Here is a 24,811-nt window from a genome sequence, read left to right as displayed (position 1 = left end):
TATATATATATATATATATATATATATATATATATATATATATATATATATGTGTGTGTATGTATGTAACTGTCACTACAACTGTACATGTAACACTAAAAATCAATAACTTGCATGTTACGCAATTTATATATATATATATATATATATATATATATATATATATATATATATATATATATATATATATATATATGTATGTAACTGTAACTACAACTATACATGTAACTATAAAAATCAATAACTTGCATGTTACGCAATTTCATCCTATGAAATATGCCGCGTCTAATCGCGCTTGTTTACTAATGTAATTTTCAACTTATTCCTGACAGCAAATCTTCTCACAATGACAGCGACACCTTTGTTTACAATTTTTTGGAGTTCAAGTGTTTGCTGACATGTAATTTTCCTTTGAATACTGGAGGCAAGAATTCTTTTAAAATAAAGTCCAAAGTGAAATGTGATTTTATACAGATTACAAAACCAGAGAACATTTGTTTTAGCTGGTTTGTTTAAAAATAGAGATTTAAAGCTTTATGTAGATATACTATTTGCTGTGATTCTACTGCGCTTGCCATTGCCAGACATGTAAAAACACATAGAGACATCGGACTATACCGATCGATTATTGGCTGCTTTATTAAAAGACAAGGGTTTCCTTCACTAGAGCTGGCAAATTGACCGTTACACTTTTCCCCATTCAAAACTATCCGAGTGACACGTCTTGTGTATTCTATAATCTTTGGTCAGAGTCACACACCTACCTATAGCATCATCACCACTAGTGCTGCACAATATTTCGTTCCAGCATCAATATCACAATGTGCACATCCACAATAGTCACACTGCAAGATATGCAACGTTGAATCTGATTTATAGTTGACAAGGAGCTGCAGAATTGTATTTAATTACTATATTTATACAGAATTTTTAAGATTTATGCAAAAAGAATTGTCTTACTTCAAAATTTTGTTTTGATAATAGGCCAAATATACACATTTCAAAGCAAAAACAACATTATTTAGCTTACCCTCCTGGCAGATATTTGTGTTTGTTTTAAAGACAAACTCTTAATTTTGACTTAATTATTTGGAAAGATTAAAAAAACAACAATATTTTCACGTGTATTTTTTGATATTTGGACTAGAAATGAGACAAAGAGATTTTTCCTATGTTGAGCCGCCACAATAACCTCTGACTAATAGTATTTTGAAGGCTTTTACTAGTGGTGCAAACTTTCAGTCAAGCTGTTTACAACTAAAGCAAACATGCTTTTGGCCTGATTTGGGTTTAATGACATTGCGCCAGAACATTCATTGATTTTACTAGAAGTATATCAGGACCTTTAGGGATTTTTTCAGTGACTCTTTCTGCAGGTTACACCAAATCAAGTGAATGACTTTTAGAGAGAGTGGCTGAAATATCATTTAGCTTATTCAAAAAATGAATAAAGCAGCATTTCAGGAAAGATGCAAATGGACACAGTGCTCTACAGGCTAAACTAGCACAGAGACTGTCCAACCATCACCCTACTATGATATTTTTAAAAGTTATTACTAAATATATCCTTCCAGAAAGAGGTAGTTTCTCTACACTTCTGAGCGGTAGGGGTGCCAGAGAGCAGCTAACCTGTCTGTCTCCTTCCTTCGGTCTCGGCTGGCTGCGTCTCCACGCCCCCTGCCTGCTCCAGAGCCCGAGGCCCCACCGCGACCCCGAGAGGGGCCCCGATCCCGCCGCACCCCATCTGCTTTGTTTTCATCTGTAAGGAGAGCCCAGTGTTCAGCAGAGGACAACTCTACTAAAAAGGAGCTCCTGAACGTCACAGACATCTATAAAAGCTTTGAGCAGTTTACTGCTTTCAAACCGAATATTTCTAAGGGGCTGTTTTTAGAAAGGTCATTTTCTCTTGGCCCAGCAGCTGCAAAGCACCAAAACCCCCTAAAGTCAATCCACTAAGTTGTTATATGAGTTTACAGTTGTGTTTTGTGTGGTAAAATACAGTATGTGGACTGACTTTGTCTTCTACACCTTCAATATTCTTTACTTCTTTTTTTTTAGCCAATTCGCACACTTTTAAGTCTTACCTTTATTTCTTTGAGGAACATCCCCTGAGCCTGGCAAGCTGAAAAATAAAGTACATCAAAACGTAGATCAATAATCAAGAGCTCAAAATGTGTGTATACATAGATATATACAGATATATAGTTGAAAACCATGAATTATTAGCCCCGTTTATTTTTTCCCCCCATTTTCTGTTTAACGGAGAGATTTTCTCAACACATTTCTAAACATAATAGTTTTAATAACTCATTTCTAATAACTGATTTATTTTATCTTTGCCATGATGACAGTAAATAAATTTTATTAGATATTTTTCAAGACACTTCCATACAGCTTAAAATGACATTTAAAGGCTTAACTAGGTTAATTAGGTTAACTAGGCAGTTTAAGGTAAGTTATTGTATAATGATGGTTTGTTCTGTAGACTATTGAAAAAGCTATAGCTTAGGGGGCTGATATATATATATATATATATATATATATATATATATATATATATATATATATATATATATATATATATATATATTTTTTTTTTTTACCTTAAAATGGCTTTTAAAAAAATTTAAACTGCTTTTATTCTAGCCGAAATGAAAAAATAATACTTTCTCCTGAAGAAAAAATATTATAAGTCATACTGTGAAAAAAATTAAAGGGGCAAATAATTCTGACTTCAACTGTACTTAAACAACTTAGGGTTATGCAAAAAGATTCAGCTAAGCAATCTTAAAGAAAAAAAATCTTGGTTTATTAAATGTTATTTCATCTTTTTATTTTTATCTATATTTTATCTTATTAAATCAAATTTACTTTTAAATATACTAAAATACAGGTTATAAAACAGAGTTACACACTTTGATTCTAATTGGTTAAGCCACACACAAACATACACCTGTGACTGTTTCTTGGCCAGTGTTGCCATATTGGCTGGTTTCCTGCCCAATTGGGCAGTTTTGCATTTGATTGTGTGGGTAGTCATTTTTAGTGGAGGAAGAGAAATGCAACATATAAATAGTGGAAAGGATTTGAATGAAGTCTATTTGGTGCTAAACATTAAGAAAATACAGCACCAAAAAATCAGCACCCTGAGCATTTGTGTACAGCAGAACAGTTACTGTTGTCAGAATGTCCAATAGTTCAAGATCCTTGTCATTTTATATACTTCGCTAAGATGATTCATTATTTTCTTTTTCGGCTTAGTCCCTTTATTAATCTGGGGTCGCCACAGCGGAATGAACTTCCAACTTATCCAGAATATGTTTTACGCAGCGGATGCCTTTTCAGCTGCAACCCATCACTGGGAAACATCCAAAAACACTCAATCACACAAATACACTACGGACAATTTAGTTTACCCAATTCACCTGTACAGCATGTTTTTGGACTTGTGGGGGAAACTGGAGTACCCGGAGGAAACCCACGCGAACATGGGAAGAACATGCAAATTCCACAAAGAAATGCCAACTGACCAAGCCGTGGCTCGAACCAGCGTACTTCTCGCTGTGAGGTAAGCGTGCTCCCCACTGCACCACCGTGACGCCCACTAAGAGGATTCTATAACAAGATTACTTTTTAAAATATGAACCGGTAAAGATACCTTCTAGGTGGAGCGGCGCTGCTGGGAGAAACGGCGGGTTTACTATCGCTCTCAGTGGATCCTGCACTCATGGCGCTCCTCTTGGCCCAAGCGTTCTCTTTCGGTGGTGGCGCTGGAACAACTTTCAGCGGCAAAGCTTCCTGTTTTGAGGCAGGAGATTGACTTCCATGAGAGGATAGCTCCTCATCACGGCTGCTGAATACCTCGTTTTCTACAGAACGTTCACTTTCCCGACGCCTCTGCCCTGTTGGAGACCAGAGAAGGATTGGATTCATTTTTAAATAATTTTTCTAGATGACTCTTAAGAACATGCAAATAGTCAGTACAATGACATATTGGATTAAACACTAGAACTACCAGATTCCCATCATTACTGGATGTTTACATTTGAAGCTTCTATTAAGGTTTTAACTAATAATATTTTACTTTGAGTCATTTTTAACTTTGTAAGAGATGCTTCCACCGAATGTGTCTCGCATTGTGAACAGTAAACTGAAGAACAAAATTAAAGGCTTTCAAAAGTCAAAATGCCAATAAATATATATGTATATAATTTGTTTCAGTAGGTAAATAAACTGAAAAAAATCTAAAAAGGGTAGAAATTCTCAGTATTTTTTAATTTCAATAAAACATATTAATCAAATCTGTAGATAAGCACTAGACAGTAATTACTCACCCCTGCTTGGTGGGTTTCCCGTTTGTGATGACTCGCTTCCTGTCCGCGAGCGTTCGGTTCCTTGGTCCTCGCTACGCCAGCTGGGATGTCTGAACGTGTTAGAAAAAGAGAGTGAAAATACTTAGTTGAAAGAAAATAAGACATGTAAAGAAAAATATATTTGAAGATCTCTTTTCTTTTTAAAGGGTCACGAAACACCAAAACACATTTTTTGAGCTGTTGACAGTAATATATGTGTCCCACACTGCTAAAAGCACAATTAGGAATCAAATATTTCACCAAAAAGTAAAAATTTGTAGTTTTTGCATTATTTTGAGCAAATTCGTTCTTCCTTTTTTGAAAATTTGAAACTAATTTTTAAAGCTGCGACACGCCGATTAGATCGTTGCATGTATTCCAGCATGAAAGTGGTTGTCTGTACCTGCGAGCGCATCATGACGTCTCTGAGTGTGCAGCATTAATTCATGAGAAAGACTTGGTTCAAACCAATCAACGCGCTCTATTGTGTGGTACAACTGCATTAATATGCATGATAGCTTCGAAGACTGTCTTTACCTGTTACAGTGTTCAGACGCCAGAGAGACGACACATTGTGTTGCCAAAACAAGTGGGAGAAGAAGAATTGTTTGAAGACATGGATCGTCAGTGTTGCGTTTATAAATGTGCTGCAACAAAGGTTTTGTTTTCATTTCCCTGCTATGAGAGTGCAGCTGAACTCACGTGTGGATTACAGTGTACGCGACAGAAATATGTTTGTATGGAATATTTTTTACCCGAGAGCTTTCCGCATCTGGAAATGGTGAAATCCCAATTTGCCACTCGTCTCCTTTTAAAAAAGACGCGGCTCCAGTTGGTGTTGATTGTCCTGTCTCTACAGATTTGGTAGGTAAGTGATCAGAGGTCTTTGTTTGTTTATTCAGATGGCAGTTAGTTCGTAGTTCGCAGTACTTTTTCAGTGTTTAAAGACGGATCTTAGTCAAAATGATTTAGTTACTAAGTTTACAGTACGTTAATATCACTACAATATTAAGGACTGAAAGATCTGCTGTAATGCTCCTCACTTTAATTGCGGTGTGTAAACATGTACACACCGCAATTAAACTATTACCTTCGTGTAGGATTTTCCCCGCATTCTGTGACAGGATAACCTTTACACACACGGTGGATAGCCTTTACACACACGGCTTTCTGACGCTACGTACCGAGTGCATCTAAGTTACCGAGATATGTGGAGTTTTTTTTCTCTCCCATTTATGGTCCAGTATCAAACATTGCATTAAAACTACACTCTTCCAGCAGTTCCTCAAATCCAATATCTCGTTTGTCACAGGGGGTGTGCAGGAAATGTTGCTGAATGAAAGTGAAAGTTTATTTACAGTCAGCAAATTAAGAATTTGGCAAATAATTTGATTACTGATGTCCATTTAAACAGTCACTGTCTTTCTCCCTTGCGTCTGTGTTAGTTTTGCTTCAGTGAAATTTAGTGCGTGCCCAAACCCCCATTTTTATGCAAAATCTTTCCTCTTTCCCTCCGCCGACACTCCCACCTAAACAGACCTAGACACTCACTTTCCTGACTTTTTCCAAACTAGAGGTATTAAAACACTCTGAGATGGGGATTTCATGCCCTTTAAGTCTCTCAAAGCATTTCCAACAAATAGATAATAGTATACAGTAGATTACAGGTGTCAAAGCTAGTTCCTGGAGCGCCGCAGATCTGCAGAGTTTAGTTCCAACCCTAATTAAACACACCTAATCAAGCTAATTGAAGGTTTTAGGCTTGATACCTACAGATAGGTGTGTTGAAGCAGGGCTGAACCTAAACTCTGCAGAGCTCCGGCCCTCCAGAAATTGACTTTGACACCCCTGGTATAGACAATATCTGTATCATGAAGAGGTGCGATAAATGAATTTACTTTATGTGGCAAACATTTATGTGTTACATGCATAAGCTGTTAATCCAAATTTGATGGGGCTTTAGACCTGGCTCTCTAGTAGGAGCTGTTATGCTATTAACAAGAGTAGCCCAAAGGTGAGCCTATAGTGCCTTTGAGCAGAGAGTGTAAAAAAATAGTATAGGCTGGGACACACCAAGCCAACGGTCAGCCAATGGGTTTCGTCAGGCTGTTGATCAGCATCGGTCCGACAAGCCATTCAGAGCACCAGCTGAAGAGAGAGCTCTGACTGGTTATTTAGCAATTAATTGGAGTGCGAATGTGACGTAGCAAGTAAACAATTTAAAAAAAGACAAAAAGGAATATTCGCTAATTTTGCTACATTTCTCAAATATTTACAAATATGAGAGACACATTTGCAGGAGCAAATTGAGTGAACTGACCTCCATGGTGAGTGTCAATTACTATGGTAATGGTGCTATTATCTGCTTTGTTTATGCCTTTTCTGTGTGTGTTGGAAGCTCCGGTTTCCTTTTTTGGAATAAGAAAACGCATGGAAAAACACTCTCTCTTGCAGGCGCAGAATGGGTCTCTTGTTTTAATCGGCCATTGTCCATTTAATGTGTTTATAAGCAGCTTTTTGGTCAAGACTAGTTGTTTGACATCTGTTTGGCGTGTCCCAGTCTTAACATTGGGAGTTGAGACAACAGCAAATAATAATCATAATAGCCAACAAGGTTTTTATATTCGCAATGTTTTAAAGTCTAAATGTATGCAACTTGACAGCCTTTTTTGCCTGAATCAGAATGAACTAGATAAAAAACTCTAATCTATTAATATATCACCTGCTTTTATAATAAATAATGATAATTAATATCTAATTAAAAAAAAGCATTTTTCTCTGGAAATCTTTCATTGGATGAAACATCATTATTGCAATCAACACCACATATTTTCCCAGTATTGTGGAGCCCTTATCCCATAAGCTATTATTTGGATTGTGGGTGGCGAAGTTTTAAATTACTCAGTTACCAATTTAGATGCAACTCAAGTCTTTTGAGCTAATATCAAAGAAACTAATGTTAAATTATGGGACCCTTATGACTTCTGCAATACAGTAAAAGGGGTATTCTGAAAGTACACTACAGCCGCATTTTAGCATTTTAACATTTTAAAAACAAGTATAATAGTAATTATATAATTTAACCAATCTTTTTACAATCTATTTAAAATTTTCCTTAATTCAGTGATTCTTTGATAAATTAAAAGTGGTGGTTTACCCAAAAATGTATATTTAAGCATAATTTAAACAACTTAAATTTTTTTTGTTTTAAATCCATATGACTTTCTTTCTTGAAACACAGAAGATATTTTAAAGAATAATTGTAAATCAACTGTTATTGTTCCTATTGACTTCCCAAGTCAACAAACTTTTTTTTTTATTGCAAAGAGGTACAATTTACAACAGCATTATCTTTTCACTATCTTGCATCATTTAAACCAAAACTATTTACAGAAATATTAAACAGCAATTTTTACAGTAAAATAAATACTAAACTTGCTTTAGTAGCTAAATACTTTTCAATATTTAAAAAAAAAAAAATCAGCTTTTGTAGTCACAGAAGAAATAAAGTCAAAGTCAGGAGTAGGGATGGGTACCGAAATTTGGTACTCTATTGGTATCGGTGCTAAATTATAAAAGACCGAAGTATCATTAACGGTTCTGCTATTGGTACAGGAGATACCAATGTACGGACCAACCTTTTCTAATTTGCGATAATTCATCTGCACAGTTAGCAATCTCACATGAGAAATGCTTGTGTTTTCGTCCAATAGTACAACGGCAAGTGCGTCAAGTATAAAAGCCTTCACAGTTCTCAAATGTGCGGGTGCGCTCAGTGGAGGCTCGCGCTAGGCGCACACACATAGCTCGCAACACAGATTCGCACACACACACAGCTTGTAAGCTTGCGGAGAAAACCAAACAGGTTGTATGTCCCGAGTGGACAGCGACAATGCCCATTGCAACAAAAGCAACAAGTTGTTTTCTTGTATAAGCAGAAACACAAGCAATCTGGCAAAGCATCTTTCAAAAGTGCATTAACTGCAGAAAAACAAATGAAAAGCTTCCGACTGACTAGGTAAAGGTACATCATCTACATCGTTATGCTAGCAGACAATCACATAAGGTCTTTCTAAAGTAGTATAATATTAATAGTTTAATAAACACACATTTGGTTACAACGAAAACAGTATTTATTTCTGCAATAACCTAATTAAATCTTAAATATTAAAAATGCTTTTACATCAGCAGTATTTACAAATATAGCCTAATAATAAACTATTCTTATTAAGAAATTATTAACAATATAGCTTATTTTGTTCGTTGTAAACTCCCAAAACACTGATGACTCATTTATGTAAATGTGTTAATGAAAAATCATAAAAATGATCTATACTATCTGATATTTAACTGCATTTTGCAACTAAAAGAGGGTATTTTTCAACTGCAGGGAGCATAAGAAACCAAAAAATGATCCTGACTTCTGCCAGAAAAGGCAAACATGTTGTCTCCAGAAGAAAAAAGGTTAAAAACAGAGAGTCATTTTCCTTCAAACCATTGTACATTATTTAAAAGAATGTTTTTTAAAAAAATTGTTTTACAACTATTGGTTTTGCTTTATTTTACACTAAAAACATAATAATAAAACAAAGTGTTGTTAATTCTGTTCAATTAGTTTTTTGCTTTTTTTAACAAAAAAAAAAACACAAAAAAAGGTACTGATAAGAGAACCGTTAAAGTACTGAACCGATAATGGGTATCCATAAAAGTATTAATACAGTTAAAACCTTAACGATACCCATCCTTAGTCAGGAGTGAAAAGATGATGTTAAAATAATGATAGAATATGGGTCAACTATATCCTGTTAGAAACTACAAAAATGAATATGTGCTATTGTTTTATATGTCTAGTAACGCTGGGCTGGACAGTGTGAAGCTGTACCTCTCTCTGGGTTTGCGTTCAGGTCCTCTATTCTTGTCCTCTTCCAGCTGTCTCTGCAGTCTATCCTGCTCTTTCTTAAGCCTCTCCTCCACCTCCCTTTCTTTAGCAGCAGTGTCCACCGGTTTGGCTCCACCAAAGATGGACGCAGCCCGTCCAGAGGAGGCTGAAGGCCCCCGGGATGGCTCTTCATCTTTAGGAACACTCCGAGGCTTCAGGTTCAGCTTGGGCCTCTGAGGAGGGCCTAAAACATAGACCAGATACTGTATGTCTCCATCATCCTGTTTTAATGCATATTTTGAAGCATATTTGAAAGAAAAATCTTCTTTACTCTCACTAGAGGTGGTTTCTCAAAAAAGTTAAAGGCATTGTTCATCCAAAATTGAAAATTTCCTTACACTCAAGTGGTTCTAAACTGTCAGAAGTTTCATTCTGCTGTTTAACACAAAACAAGATACTCTGAGTCAATGGCTACTAAAAATTCCAAAATTCTTCAACAGAAGAAAGAAACACAAACAGGTTTGGAACAAGTGGAGGAAAAGTAAATGATAGAATCAAAATTTTGGGGTGAACTAGCTCCCATATACTGCATTGATTCAATAAGTTAAATTGCTCTTAGATATCTACATCTACATCTTCAATAATTGTCCAGAAACACTTTTATATGCTCCAAAAAATGAGACAACACATACAGATGTTTTTGAAGCTATAATATAAATGTAAACACAGGAATATCAACCTGTTCATAAACAGATGATGTTTAATAAAGTGAAGTGAATTAAGTATCGTAAAATTAAATGAGTATTGAGCAGAGTGATAAAACATGATGCTTAAACATGCATTTTTGTTAAATCACACTTGCATTGGTGTAAATTTGAAAATGACATTAAGTTATATTTCTAAAAAAACTTTCAAAAATATTTCTTATTAGATCAGAGCTAGCTGGTATCCACAGCAATGGTTGCGGTTGCAGTAAAAGGGGAAGAGATGATTTGAAAACATGGCAGAAAATAGAAAAAATTATATCGTTTTCGCAGTAAACAGGAGGAAGCATTCTCAAAGTGGCACAATGTTGAGAGACATTTCAAAATGTGTCATGCAAGCTAACGTTACCATGCTAACTACCCAGTGGGCAGCGCACTACAAGTGGAAAAAGTCAGCAAATTAAAGCAAGGTTTGTGAAAACAGCAGTCTTTTTTCATGAGACCGATGAAAACCCCTCAAAAAAAAAAAAAAAAAGAAACAGAAGCCTAATTTAGAGCTACACATTTTTTTGATTCGAAAAACAAAGCCTTTTCAGACAGGAAAGCAAAACTGTGCTTAAAAAATAATTAATATAATCTCCACTCTCTCCAACTCAACTGGCAGTAGATTTGGTGATAATTTCGGTAAAATCTGAAAGTTGATTTATGTTACACAATTGATAATCTGTACAAACATGGAACATTGTAGTGCAGGATTTGTTAAAAATTGTTAGTGGCTTGTGAAAATATTGCAGAAGTTATCATTTTAAAATGTAAATAAAATACTTGCAGAGATTTATAGAAATAAAGTGTTGCAAATTGATATTTCTCCATTTCCTACCTTGATGAATTATTGTTGACAACTATTGTGAGAAATCATTAACATGATCGGTGTCTTCACATAGATGAATATCATGCATTATAAATAATAACATATAATTAAAAGTAAATAGAACAAATCACATTAATCGGTACCCAAGAAGCAGTTAGCTTTTAAAAATGTTGTTGACCCCTGGTAAAGACATTTCCATGTTCTGAACACTTATATATTAGCCTAGGTATACTCAGATTTTCCTTATTAGGACAACTTTAATGTAAATAATGGTGAACAGAAATACATTTGTGAATACATTTTGATGTAGTGAATATTATGGTCTTTCCGGTTGCTAAGTTTTCACTGCCTGCCACTTGGAAGAAATGCAATTTGCATTTAAAGTTCTATTTTTTTTGCAATTATTTTTAGCATGGAAACTCATCTATTTAGATCAGGGGTGGCCAATCCTGTTCCTGGAGAGCCATCTTCCTGCAGATTTCAGTTGCAACCTATATCAAACACACCTGCCTGTAATTATCACGTGGTGTTTAGGTCCTAATTAATTGGTTCAGGTGTGTTTGATATGGGTAGCAACTGAAATCTGCAAGAAGGTGGGTCTCCAGAAACAGGATTGGCCACCCCTGATTTAGATGATCTGATCATCCAGGTTCGATTTGTGCAGTGACCCAGATAAAGTGTATGCAGCAACACACCTCTGTCATCACGCCTCTCATCCCGCCTCTCGAATCTCTCCTCACGTTCACCATATCTGTCTCCACTGCCCCGAAAATCATCCCGCCGATCGTCATAGTCACGCCGAAAGCCACTTCCAAAGGGTCGCCGTCCCCCACTGCGTGAATCAAACCCTGAAGTAAAGAGAAAGACTGTCAGAATTACCAAGCTTAAACAATAAAAAAAAAAAAAGAAAGTCTTTTTGGTTTTATTTGACCAATACAATTCTTTTGCGCTATATATACATATGTATATATATATATATATATATGTATATATACTGTACTGCCACATTTGATTTGATTTTAAAGTAATGCAAAAAAAAAATATATATATATATATATATATATATATATATATATATATATTTTTTTTTTTTTTTGCATTACTTTAAAATCAAATCAAATGTGGCAGTACAGTCTTTTACAGTCTGCACCTCTCAAACTTTATTCTAATTTTAGGACTGTTTTAATTGAATTTAAGTCATGATTTGGATAAAAATGACTCTTGTTAACTCTTGTTTATGTTTGCTGTAAACAATTTAAATAGTTTTTACAAAAAGTGTTTTTCTTTACTTGGACACAAAGCCAAGAAGACAGAATCTGCCGTGTGTCCTCTTGTTGTTTACGAGGCCGTCTAAAAGAGAGTAGTATCACTTTCTCTAGAGAGCTCTTTTTATTTGTGTGTTCTCACCGCGCATAAATATTTGAAATAACAAATTTGAGCTGATGATAATAACGAGTGAAAGGTTATCGAAGTGCCTCTGACATCCTTTCGGGAATTGACAAACTGGAGGGAGAGCGAAAAAAACAAAGGAGAAGCCTGAAAAAACTAAGGAGCAAATGATTCTTTCAGCAACCTAAACAATGAACTAACTGCCATGTTTGACTATTGTCATCATCTTTTGGACTATTATGAACTTGGAATGATGGAATTACTTTCTAACAGAGGTTACCTGTGCTGGTGAAGAATAAAGATGAGAGGTTTGTACTGTACTGTATATGTTTTGTATCATTTATGAACCCAAATAAGGCCAAAATTCATGTTTTGGGTATTTTTCTGTAATTGGTAACATATCAGAGACTGTAAGGGTCATATTTGTTTTATTTTTAATTTTAATTTTATATAAATTGCAGGCATTACAGTAGGCTATTTCAAATTATCATAGATCTACAGCTATAATCAAATCCTGTCATCAAATGGTCAGTTATTAACATTTATACACAAGTAGGCCTATTTGAGTATAAAACATCTGTTTTGTATATGATTTGTGAATGACCTGTACAGCTTCACTTTGAAATTACCACGAGCAAGAATGACGTTGACTGCAACTTTCTGTCTTACACCACATCCATCAAAAGGGTACCATTTGGCAATGGAGACACAAGCCTGATAAAGGTGACTCAAGACCCGCCGTCATTCTCGCTCGAGGAAATGTCAAAGTAAAGGGTGTACGGGTCGTTCACATATCATATGAGAAGCACTTCTCACAAAACAGATGGTTTATACACATAAATACTTGCGTATAAATGTTTATTACTAACTTTTCTATGAACATGATTTGATTAAAACTGCAGCTCAATGACAGTGTGAAATAGCCTACTGCAACATCTGTAATTACATAAAATAAAAAATAAATGCAACATATATGAACACATACAGCCCCTTACAGTCCCCGATATGTTACCACTTACAGAAAAACTACACACAACGGACATTTAGTCTTTATTTGAGTTTAAAAACAACACAACATACAACCAACAGTCAGTTCAAACCTCTCATCAGTATCTTTAATCTTTACCAGCACATGTAACCTCGGTTAGACAGTAATTCCGTCGTTCAGAGTTCATAATAGTTCAAAAGGTGATGATAAACATGGCAGTTTGTTCATGATTCAGGTTGCTGAAACAATTTGATCATTTGTTTTGTTGGGCTTCTCCTTTGTTTTTTTTACGCTTCACTTTCACGTTTGTTCATTTCTGAAAGGATCAGGTGTGGGAAACACTTCTATAATCATGTGCACGTTATTATCATCAGTTCAAGAAGTTCGTTATTTCAAATATAGACACCATCACGAGCTCCCTGGAGAAAGTAAAACCACTCGCACTTTAAGACTGGCTCGTAAAACAACAGGACATGGCAGATTTTGTTCTTCTTGGCTTTGTGGCTGTTCATCAAGGCAATGACAAGGTTTGTTTGAGCTTGGGTCGACCATGACCATGATGTATATATTTTAATGGTCTAATGTCTCGGCTGTGATTTTAAAAATGTTGGTTCCTTTGTTTTCATTCTCCTGCTTCTGCAAGTGATGTATCTCTGTAAACCATTAGCGTTCAGCTGCGCATCTAGCTCCATCTTTTGGTACCCATTGTCCTGCTAGGCACCCTTTGCACAGGGTAACCAAAAAGTGATATGGTAAGGTTCACTTTTATAGGTACCTTTTGACAGCACAAACGACAATAAAAGCGCGTCGAACTGAACCGTACTGTATCACTCAGTGAAAACAGGCTATAGGTAGCCTTTGGAAAGGGTGCCAATAAAGTGGAATGTACAACGTGGTGTTTTGGGTAACTTTGACAGTGGAAACATAAATTACCATACTGTACCACAGTTGAAGCAAGGTACAAAACCGCAGTGGAAAAGCAAAATGAATCAGCTTAAATGATTTGTCAGTGCAGAACTGCTATGTATGGAGATGTTGTATACCTCTGTCATAGTCTCTGCGCTCTCTGTCATCATATCGTTCCCGGTATCTGTCTCTTCCTCCATCATAACGATCATTGTCCCACCGCTGACCTTCACGGTGACGGTCAGAATCATATCGGTCTTTGGAACCTAAGAAGTACATGGTCAATGGTCAAAGGATTTAACAAATTTTCAATTCAATTATGGGTATATGCAATATTTATTGTGTACTATGACATAACATGAATTTTTTATCCAATATGTAAACTGACAATGTCATTCTTTTTTTTTAAAGATATGATACAAATAAGTCATATAACACAAGAAAGACATTTTCTCAAATTTCAATGTGTGATGATGACAAATGTGATACAGATTTGAAACAACACTTCAACAAACAAGAAGTTTGAGCATAATGTTGTGTGTCTGTTTTATTTGGGATCGAAAATAGCTCCAAAGCCAGAGCAGAACATTTGTGCATGTCAAAACTGCAATGTTTCACTTGAGTAATGACTTAGTGATTCATTCATAAAGGCAGTTGTGTATTACCTTTCTAAATTAATCAGCAATATTGAATAAATCATTTGAATGCATGATTCAATTACTCAATCATCAAACTGCTGCAACTAACTTGAGCTTTCATTTTCATCTTATTTTATCTATGACAGGCCTAAATCATGCACAAGACACTCAACAAAATATTGTTTTTCATTATAAAATTATAGTATTATAAATTATATTATTATTATTATATATTATAAAATTTGTCTATAATTTGTTGAGGTTTATCAACATCTTACACCCCATTTGTTATGTATAGAATCCATTAAAACAAAGTTTTTTATTTTATTTTACTGCCTCTACAGTGCAAGACAAAAAAACATATCTTAATGTCAAATATGCATGCCATATAAATACTGTTCTAATATGAAAACAGTTCAAATATAAATAGTTTTAGTTCATAGTTTTCCTCTTCCTCTTCTTTATTTTAATATAATGTTATTATTTATTGCTATTACCAAACCATTAATTAAGAATTTTAGCTTAATAAACTACTAATTAGCTGCTTATTAATAGCTAATAAGCTAGTAGTGAGGTTTAAGTATTGGGCAGGATTAGGCAAGTAAAATAAGATCTCACTTTATAAATGGTAATAAACTATTAATATCCTAATAACAGGCAGGTAATAATCCAGTAGTAAAAGGTGTGAATTGTTACTTAAACTAAGGAGCTGCCATTTTTTCTACTGTTATGTAGCTAAAATCTTTTCTAAAGCTTTATTGTTGCTCAACTACTTAAACTTTTGAACTTGAACTTGTCTAAAGGATTAAATAACTGCTTACGCTCTGCAAATGCATCATCTCTGCGTGGTCCATCGTCGGCTTCAGATTTAGGTCTTGCCCTCCAGTCGGAATCGGTTTTATCTGGGCCCATGTCTCGGTCACTGCGGTTACGATCCCTGCCAGACACAGAGCGATCGTCTCTCTCTGAGCAGAAGAAAACAAAAATAATTGGAGACATGGAGATATCGATTTTTTTGCCCAATCATAGAGCTTCACAAATAGATACTTTTCTCAGACCTTTTTCGTTGGACTGGTCAGCGATGTCTACACGGATTCTACGATTTCCAAGGTTCTAGAAGGACAGTTGGAAGACAGGATACATATGAGAATACTTCTGTGCATAACAAAAGCTGTGAGAGTAACTTTTGGCTTTTTAAAACTTAACAGGTAACATGCGCCACCATGTGGACACCACTGATATTACATAAACATCTATAGTGAGCGAACCATACACAACTATAAAAAAAAAGGATAAAAAAAAAATCCCATGTAGATTAGTATTCACACCCTTTGCTCAATACTTTGTTGATGCACCTTTGGCAGCAATTACAGCCTTAAGACTTTGTATATGATGCCACCAGCTTGTAACCTGTCTTTGGGAATTTCTGCCATTCCTCTTTGGAGTACCTCTCAAGCTCTATCAGGTTGAATGGGAAGTGACGGTGTACAGCCATTTTCGGAAGCACAGTATGTAAAATACAATATTTTAATTCTGTAACTCACTAATAACATTTCTTCCAAACATAAAATAAAAATGTATAAAAAAAACGGCTGCACCTTCAATATTTCATTGGCTGTGGTTTATGCCAAGTTCAGACAGCACGATTTTTAAAGTAGTCACGTCACGGATGTTATGACACTGCATTGCTATCTGGGGTAGCATTCTGTCGCTGCTGTGCTTCAGTGCAGGTAGGACCAGCAATGTTGGGTTTCACACTGCATGACTTTACAATAGGAGAATCGCCGACAACTTTGGCCCCGATTACACTGTCAGGTCTTGATGCCCAATTCCGATTTGTTGCCTATTTCTGATTTTTTTTGCCTGTCCGTTTACACACGTTCTTTCAAATGTGACAAATTTCCGATTCATGCGTTTACATTTATATAATTCAAGATGTCGCGCATGTGTAAAGGCGGGTTGTAGCATCTGCGCCACACTAGCCATGGTGGAAGAAATTGTCTTGCTTTTAGCTCTGCGAAATATGCGAAGTTCACCCAACTTTAAAATGATTTTAAGGCGGAGGAGGAGGGAAAGGGCCGTCGTCGCAGCTTGCACCTATGGTTTATATATGGTGTCCTCCACCATTCAGAGGAATTTGTGGGTACGAGAGAGATCTCAGGTCTGGTGGGAGCAAATTGTGGCGACTAATCACTTTACCCCTCCATGTTTCCTCTGTTGTTGTTGTTTACTGCATCAGCATCCTTCTACATCATTAAACCGTGGAGAAGTACCAAAATGTCACAAGTTTGATGATGTACAAAACAGAATGCCTCAAAATATCCGATCTGCCTGTTTAAATGAGTCACATTATCACATAACTGATTTATTTCCACATATGAAGGAGGCCTGAAACCGATCTCTGAATATACAAATGCATGTGTTTTTTCGTGTTTACACGATCATAGAACAGATCCGATCTGTGTCATATAGGAGCAAAAAAATCTGAAATGGGTCACATTTAACTGGCAGTATAAACAGGGCCTTTGTCTCGGTCCCGGAAACTACTTCTTACAACCAAACATGCGTGTGAAGTGACATGGAAACAACGGAAGGACACATAGTACATATATTTTTATTAATTACATAATAAGAAAGAAGCCTTGATGGGAATAAAGGTCTTATTTTGCTCACTTGACTTTTAGAGGAAATTAGCAATTTCTCTCCAAAACTTTTTCTCTTTTTCGACTTGGTTTTGGTATTCCTCAGATAACACGTCAAACAGATCCAGTATAAATTTCCTGCCAAATTTACACTAGTTTTTCCTCCATTTCTTGCATCCAAATAGAGCGAAAAGAAGCCCTTTTAACTTCTCCCCTAACCTTCCGCTGGCCTGCAGATATCCATACAAGTGGATGCTGCTGTCTCATTGGCTGTAGATCGCTAATGTTATTTTCAATCAGAACACATTTCACATAGCATGATTTGAATCGCTGATAGCTCCAGATATTATCTCAAGGGTGTCGGCGAATCATCTTTCAGATCGCATCTTTGACAGTCTGTTATTGTTACTCACGTGAACAAGCACCGATTTGCCTGTGATTTCAGGCATTTGTCGTCAACTTCTCAAAACCTGTCGACGAGTCAAAATCGGAGCTAAAATTGTGCAGTCTGAACTCAGCATTAGAGGCTGGACAAAGTTGTTGTCAGATCATGTGGTGTGTGACTGCCTCTTGTGGATCATGTTTGTAGTGTCACATGGTGTCACAAAATTAAGTCACTTAGACTAAACGTAATGTATGTACTGTCTCCAGATATTGTCTCCAGAAAAAAAAAAAAAAAAAAACTTAATCTGAATCTCACCTCTTCATTGAGGCTGAGCGCTTGTAACAGAGACTCCACATCATCAAACTCTGCATAGCCGAAGCCTTTAAGCCGCTCTGGGTTACTTGGCTCCCTCGGGAGGCGAACAGCACTGATCTGTATTCAAAACAAAAAGTGTTATTTACAGTTGGCAGTATTATCATACTTTCTTTCCTAATACAATTCTTCCTTTTCTGATCTAAATGCTATTTAAAGCGGGTTGTTTGACCAGTATCCCTGAAGCAATTGTTGAACTGTGCATTTCAAACTCATTTTAAAATGTTTGATTTAATTCAAGTCAAAAATGCTGTGCTTTGAACTTTGCACCAATCAGTTTATGGACAGAAGAATGTCGGAAAGACATACCAGTTTCACAGAGCCTTTCATAATCAATGATTAACAGAGTCATTTATTTGAAAAATTTGTTAAAAACGGCTGATTTGCTTAGAGACTATGTAAGTGGCTGTCTTTATGAATGAATCATTGAATTAATCACTTAGTGATTTGTTCAAAAACTGATTAAATTAGGAACAGAACTCTGCATTGTGTAAATTTTTAAAGAAAAAATATTTTTTTTTGTTGGTAAAGCTGTATATTTTTTATCATACTGCCAGTCATCAATATCACAATTCTGAGTGGCTGATTTGATGCTTAAGAAACATTATATATAAATAAATTAGGGCTCTCAAAATTAGCGCGTTAACGCAAGTGATTAATTTTAAATATTTAACAAGTAAAAAAAAATAACGCAAATAAAGCAGTTGCAGTTTTTTTATTTCCTGTTGTGGCCGACGTGTGTTTAGGGACGGTGCGTGCATAGAGGTGACCTAGGCAGGCGCCTTGGGCAGCAGAATAGTGCAGCCCCCCGGCTTCACTTTTATCACCTACACCGACCCTCTCCCTCACGGTCCTCGCTTTCATCAGCAAAAAGGTCACTTCCTTTTTCACTTTCGGCCTGAGGGCGGTGTGATTGCCGTTTGCCTAGAGCCACAGTTCAGCTTGCTCCGGCCCTGCGCGTGTTTGACATGCAAAGAAAGAAGACCAAGGACGCGCTTTCATAAGGAAAGTTTCAGAATAAAACAAGTAATGTCGCATCACCAGACTATTCTGCGTTTCCTCCAGAGTTTCATGCAATTTCGGGTGTTATTATCTTTAATATTTAGACTTTAACTTCAGTTCAGCAGTTCACTCTTATTCAGCAGATTTTCATTCAGGATGTTTTAATGGAATTTGATAACGCATGGTGAACGGAAGGAAAAACCTTGCATTTCGGGACTCGCTTGATCCTTTAAGGTATTAAAAAAATCATTGCTTACATGGTAGACTCCTAATCAGTATTATCCCAATCATAAAAGCGGAGTATTGGTGTCCATGTAAATGTACTTAGTGAAAATGGCAGATGAAGTCACATACTGTTAAAGACAGCCTTATTCTCTGCCCTATTCTCTAATCTGTGTCCATGAGCTCTCACATTTCATAAGTTTCACGTTGCTGTGTCAGAATCCTTGCTTGTAAAATACAGCCATACTTTAGAACGTGTAGTTTAAGCAAATTTGATGAATGCCATCATGCGTGTTGATCCCTCCCTCACTCACCGGGTCCGCTGTATTGCGCTCGTGTGTGTGTGTGTGTGTGTGTGTGTGTGTGTGTGTGTAGTCCACTTAGAATCCAACATGGAAATCATTTTTGTTTGTAATAGGCTTTGATTGTTTTGAAATTTAAAGGCTATTTAATGCCTGTACTTTTATTTCTGTAATAAATATGGCGTTTCGTGATTAATCACGATTAATTACAAAAAAGTGTGATTATTTATGTAAATTTTTTTCATCATTTAACAGCCCTAAAAAACTGCCATATATGCTTTTGTTTTTTTGATGAACAATATTTACTCAGATTACTTTATAAACTATTTAACAGTGAAATCTCTAAATATTAAACTGTACAAATCTAGTAAAAGAACATCGATTAAACAAAAAGTTGGAAACTATAAAGAATGCTGTTTTCATTACAGATTTACTTTTTAAACATAATGATTAATCTGTGAAGCTGATATGTGAAGCTCATCGCCAGCTAAAATAAGTACTGATCACTGAACTAACCAAAACCAGTAATTCTGTAAACTAAATATGGGTAACTTTATAGTTCTTCATAGTTAGAATTCATAGTTAACAGCTATGAAATTTTGTTTCTGATTTTCATTTTCGCATATTCATCCAAAAGGTTTTGACTCAATCTGTATTGTATAAAGCTCTAAAGAAGTAATTGTGACTTGACTGTATGGTTGAGTACCAAAACCCAGTGAAGCAGACCCAATCAAATTTCAGTACCATTTAAATGTCTGCATATGCATGATCACTAGTAACTGCATTGATGGGCTGTCAGACAGATACAAATCCACAATGTCTTTGTAACAATCTTTCCATTGTGCATTTTGTTTTCGCAGTTCAAATTTGAAAAAGCACAAATTTTCTGCAAATGAAACTTCTCGAAAGTGTGTGACTGAAGCAACTAGACCTCAGTCCTCTGACAGCAGCGGTTAACTAAGCTAGCTACATCAAATGCGCTTAAACTATGGTCTTCGCTAGGTAACATTTAAAATCAGCCCCTCTAAAAATGTTGTGATTAGTTCAGCAAACTGTTCACGATTGCCTCAGTCCATTTTAATCATATCTCAAGCTGCTCCCCATGTTTCAGCGAGATCTTTAATGCACAGATAGCAGCAGCACGGAGAAGAAACAGAAGACTGTTTATCGATAGGTTGTTATAATATCAGCATCTGAGCAGTTCTGGTCATTACAGTTTACAACATTTCAAGAGGAGCAATCAGTTTCTCAACTGCTGTAAAATTTTACTGGGTCAGAGTGATTGACGGTGACAGAAAAATTATGAGCAGTTTTGTATTAAATATTGTTTTGCAATGACCCCAGATGTCACCGACTCGGTCCCAGTCATTCCCCTCGCTGGTCAGCAGAGATCATCATCACAGGACTTTTAAGCATTACGTCATTCCCACTGACTGATTGGCACATACACCTGCAGCACATTTCCTAATCACTCACCTCACACATATAAGCAGCAGACACACACGCTGCTTCAGTGCGAAGTCTTGTTCTGCCCCGGCTAACACTACTGAGCGTTTTCTGATCCTTGCATGCTTTCTCGTTGAAAACTTTGGACTGTATTTCGACTCTGTCTTGCCTGCTGCCTGCCCTGAACTCTAGCCTGCATCCTGATTTTGATCCTCGCCGCCTGCCTTTGATACATGCCTGAATACCCTGTGTTTGCCTGCCGCTAGCCCTTCGACTAACTACAACTGTGTTTGATGTGAGTTCGCACACGCTTAACATCTGTGTGCTATTTGTTATTAAACTCTGTTTAATAAATCCACTGCAAATGGATCCCTCTGTGTCAGACCCTTCGTTACACCAGTTTTGTTGAATATTTAAAATCTTAATTAGGAGTAAAGCTTTTTATTTATTTCTTTTAAAAACTATTTGATTTATTGACATGGCTAATTTGTTTCTTTTATTATTAAATGGTAACAAGAACATTTTACATGAGCACAGAAAGGTCTGTACTTAAGCTTAAATGCAAACATTAAAATGTAATTTGTACAGTAAACGTGTGTGTGTGTGTGTGTGTGTCAGAGAGACATCTTTGTGGCTTTTTTTTTTTTAAAGTGTCGATTCGGAAGCGGTATGGAAAACAAAACCCAACTCTAATAGAGAGGGTATATTTTCAGTTTCATCAACAAAAAAAGCCAACTCCAGCTCTGAGATCTCAAACGGTGCTTTACCAAGTATTACAGAATAGACTAAACGAAATACCTTTGAAAAACTTTGAGTCCTTTTTGAAAACACTCATTATTTTCAAGGATACACTCTTCCATACTGAATTTTGATTTTGAAACATGCAGTGTTCATATCTACTCAAAGCCTATTGGAAAATCTATTTGTTGAGGTTAGTTTTGATATTACAAGAGGCCCCACTAACACTTGTATACTAGGGCTGCACAGTATATGGTTTCAGCATCAATATAATAATGTACAAGTCTGAAATAGTCTTATCGTGGGATCTACAATGTAGTTGGGATTATAGTTGACTAGACATTATGGTTAACAACATAGTGGAGCAATTTCACATTTTAACTTTCAAGTGAAAGTTTATTATTTACATGTGTTTTAAGTCCTGTCTGTAAGAATCTGAAGCAAACTTGAGCCATTTGGGCACAATAAATTAAAGGTTTGTAGCTTAAAGTTAAATTGATATTGAAAATATATGAATAAATAATGAAAAATATTATATAATTAAATAAATTTAATTAAATTACAGTGTTAATATTATAGATTATTTATTTTCTGCGACTACACTGTTTGACTCTTCAGAAAATAATAAATGATTGTTTATTTCCATCATTTGTCTGTTGTATTTAGCTATGCTTGTCATATTTTAAATGATATTTAATGCAGATACGTTTGCCTAATGAATCATTCCAACTGATCAAATTATTAATTATTTGCAAACTATTCAAGTCATCTGCTGAAATAGCATTTATATCTATATATATCGCAGTGCATGAAAATAATGCAATGTCAGTTTTTTTCCAATCTCGTGCAGCCCTATTGAGAGGATTCACAAGCACATCCTTCTGCAGTCACTCCCACAGGATCAGTAAACTCACACTGAGTCCGCGGAAGAAGTTTTTGATGGAGTCTTCGGTGACGTCGTAGGGAAGGTTGCCCAGGAAGGCGGTGTAAGGAGGGCTGCGGGGCAGACGAGAGCGGTCCACGTTGGGCTCGCGGGCAGCACGTGGAGCAGTCGGCAGAATTGAGCGATCGATAGGTGGTGCGCGATACACCTCATCTTCTGTGTGCCAGGATGTAGTAACTGAAAACCAAGATACAATCGATTAGGAATAATTCTTTTTTTATTATTTTCACATTTGCACATTTACAGGATCTATATTTATAAATCCCTATTGGTCACACTTTATTTTAAAGTACAATTCTTGCTATTATTATCTTCATTTGCCTCAATAGCTTCTGCTTATTTATAGTTAATAAGGTAGGAGTTGGGTTGAGGTAATGGGTAGGATGCAGGATTAGGGGTGCAAAATAAGATCCTGCAGAATATGTACATTTAAAAGTACTAATTAAGAGCCTGTATTTTACTAATATGCAGGTAATAAGCCACTAGTTAATAGTTGTTGTCCTGGTTTGGAAGAAGGATTTCCCCTCAGGACACCAACTACAGGCGCTATATCATAATCATGCCTCTACTAGAGTAAGCTTGATTGGTTATCGTGGTGCCAATGTCCACCAATGATCAGATTTTTCAACTTCTGCTATTTACGCAAACCGAATGCTAAACGATCAATTTTCAATGTGATTATTAAAAAAACAAAAAACAAACATATGTTACACCTTACTCAGGGATGTAACATAGTAAGGAGACGACAAGGAGAAGTATAATCAAAAAGAAGATTTATTTAACTCAATTTAAATTATAAAATCAAAATATCAGTATCAGTATGTTCAATCAGTGTAAAATGCAAATGTATGGATGCTGTAAATGTTGTCAGTGATAGTGTATGGATGCGAAACAAAGCATAATGCCCAAATTGGAGCGCAGCTCTGGCCAACTGCCAAGTGAATGGACAGCGGCCCTGACAAGCTCTCTGCCGGGGTTTAAATAAGGCCGCTGACCAGCATCAGGTGCGCTGAAGGCACGCCCCCAATCTAGAATCAAAATCAAACACACGGAAACACAAAACAACGCAGTCCTAACCGTGTCATTCGCTCAATTTGTGAATAGCGCCGCAGGATGTGTAATCGTGTTTATGCATATATCAAACATGTAAGTCACTCGCACTTGATGCTTCATCCGTGTCTGATGTGAACGTGCCAACATAAATAGAAAAGATAATTAAATAAAAACAAGTTTTAAAATAATTACATAAATAATAAACATGAGGATAATAAGGTTAAAGTAAAAAGAAAGCAAAAAAACAATTCAGACAATGAATGTACCATCAATACGGATGAGTATCGTTAAGGTTTTAACAGTATTACTACTTTTATCGATACCACTTATCGGTTCTGTACTTTAAGGGTTCTATTATCGGTACTTGTTGTAGTGTTTTTTTTTTATGAAAACAAAAATCAAATTGAACAGAATTAACAACAGTTCTTAGTATTATTACATTTTTTTATGTAAAATAAAATGAAACCAATAAGTGTAAAACAAATAAATACAGTTTCCTGTAAAAAAAATGTATAATGGTTTGAAGGAAAATGACTCTGTTTCAGGCAGAAGTCGGGATCTTTCTTGGTTTATTTGTGCTCTTTGCAGTTGAAAATAGCCTCACATAAATGAGGCAACATGTTTTGGGAGTTAACTGTATTTTTAATACAGTTTTGGAGCACCTTGCAATGTAATAAGCTTTTTTTTTTATAATTTCTTAATAAGCATAAATTAATATTATTAGGCTATTCATAGGCTATATTTGTAAATACGGCTGATGTGAAAGATTTATTTAGGTTACTGCAGAAAACCAATACATTGTTTACATTGTAACCTAATATGTGTGTTTATTTAACTATATTATACTAATTTAACTGCTGTCATAACGATGTGGATACTTTCAGATATTTTGTAGATACTTTCACTTCTAAGCTAGATTACTTGCGTTTCCGCTTATACAAGAAAACAACTTACTGCTTTTGTTGCAACAGGCATTGTC

At 35.8% G+C, this 24,811-nt stretch overlaps 1 protein-coding gene across 3 annotated transcripts in view; it reads right to left on the bottom strand.

The window, feature by feature from the left end:
- The window catches only part of eif4ba (eukaryotic translation initiation factor 4Ba), a 49,028-nt gene that overhangs the window by 12,654 nt on the left and 11,563 nt on the right, over positions 1–24,811 (bottom strand). For 2 of the 3 annotated variants that reach the window (NM_001099237.2, XM_005161956.6), the window contains 11 exon segments: positions 1,630–1,759; positions 2,085–2,122; positions 3,659–3,902; positions 4,335–4,423; positions 9,235–9,475; positions 11,502–11,654; positions 14,227–14,355; positions 15,549–15,692; positions 15,786–15,840; positions 18,070–18,186; positions 22,751–22,956. In NM_001099237.2, coding sequence (NP_001092707.2) covers positions 1,630–1,759; positions 2,085–2,122; positions 3,659–3,902; positions 4,335–4,423; positions 9,235–9,475; positions 11,502–11,654; positions 14,227–14,355; positions 15,549–15,692; positions 15,786–15,840; positions 18,070–18,186; positions 22,751–22,956 — 1,546 coding nt within the window. 3 annotated transcript variants of the gene reach the window in all.

This window comes from Danio rerio, chromosome 23, assembly GCF_049306965.1.
Source record: "Danio rerio strain Tuebingen ecotype United States chromosome 23, GRCz12tu, whole genome shotgun sequence".
NCBI classification, from domain to species: domain Eukaryota; kingdom Metazoa; phylum Chordata; class Actinopteri; order Cypriniformes; family Danionidae; genus Danio; species Danio rerio.
This window is presented reverse-complemented; position numbering and strand designations above follow the sequence as displayed.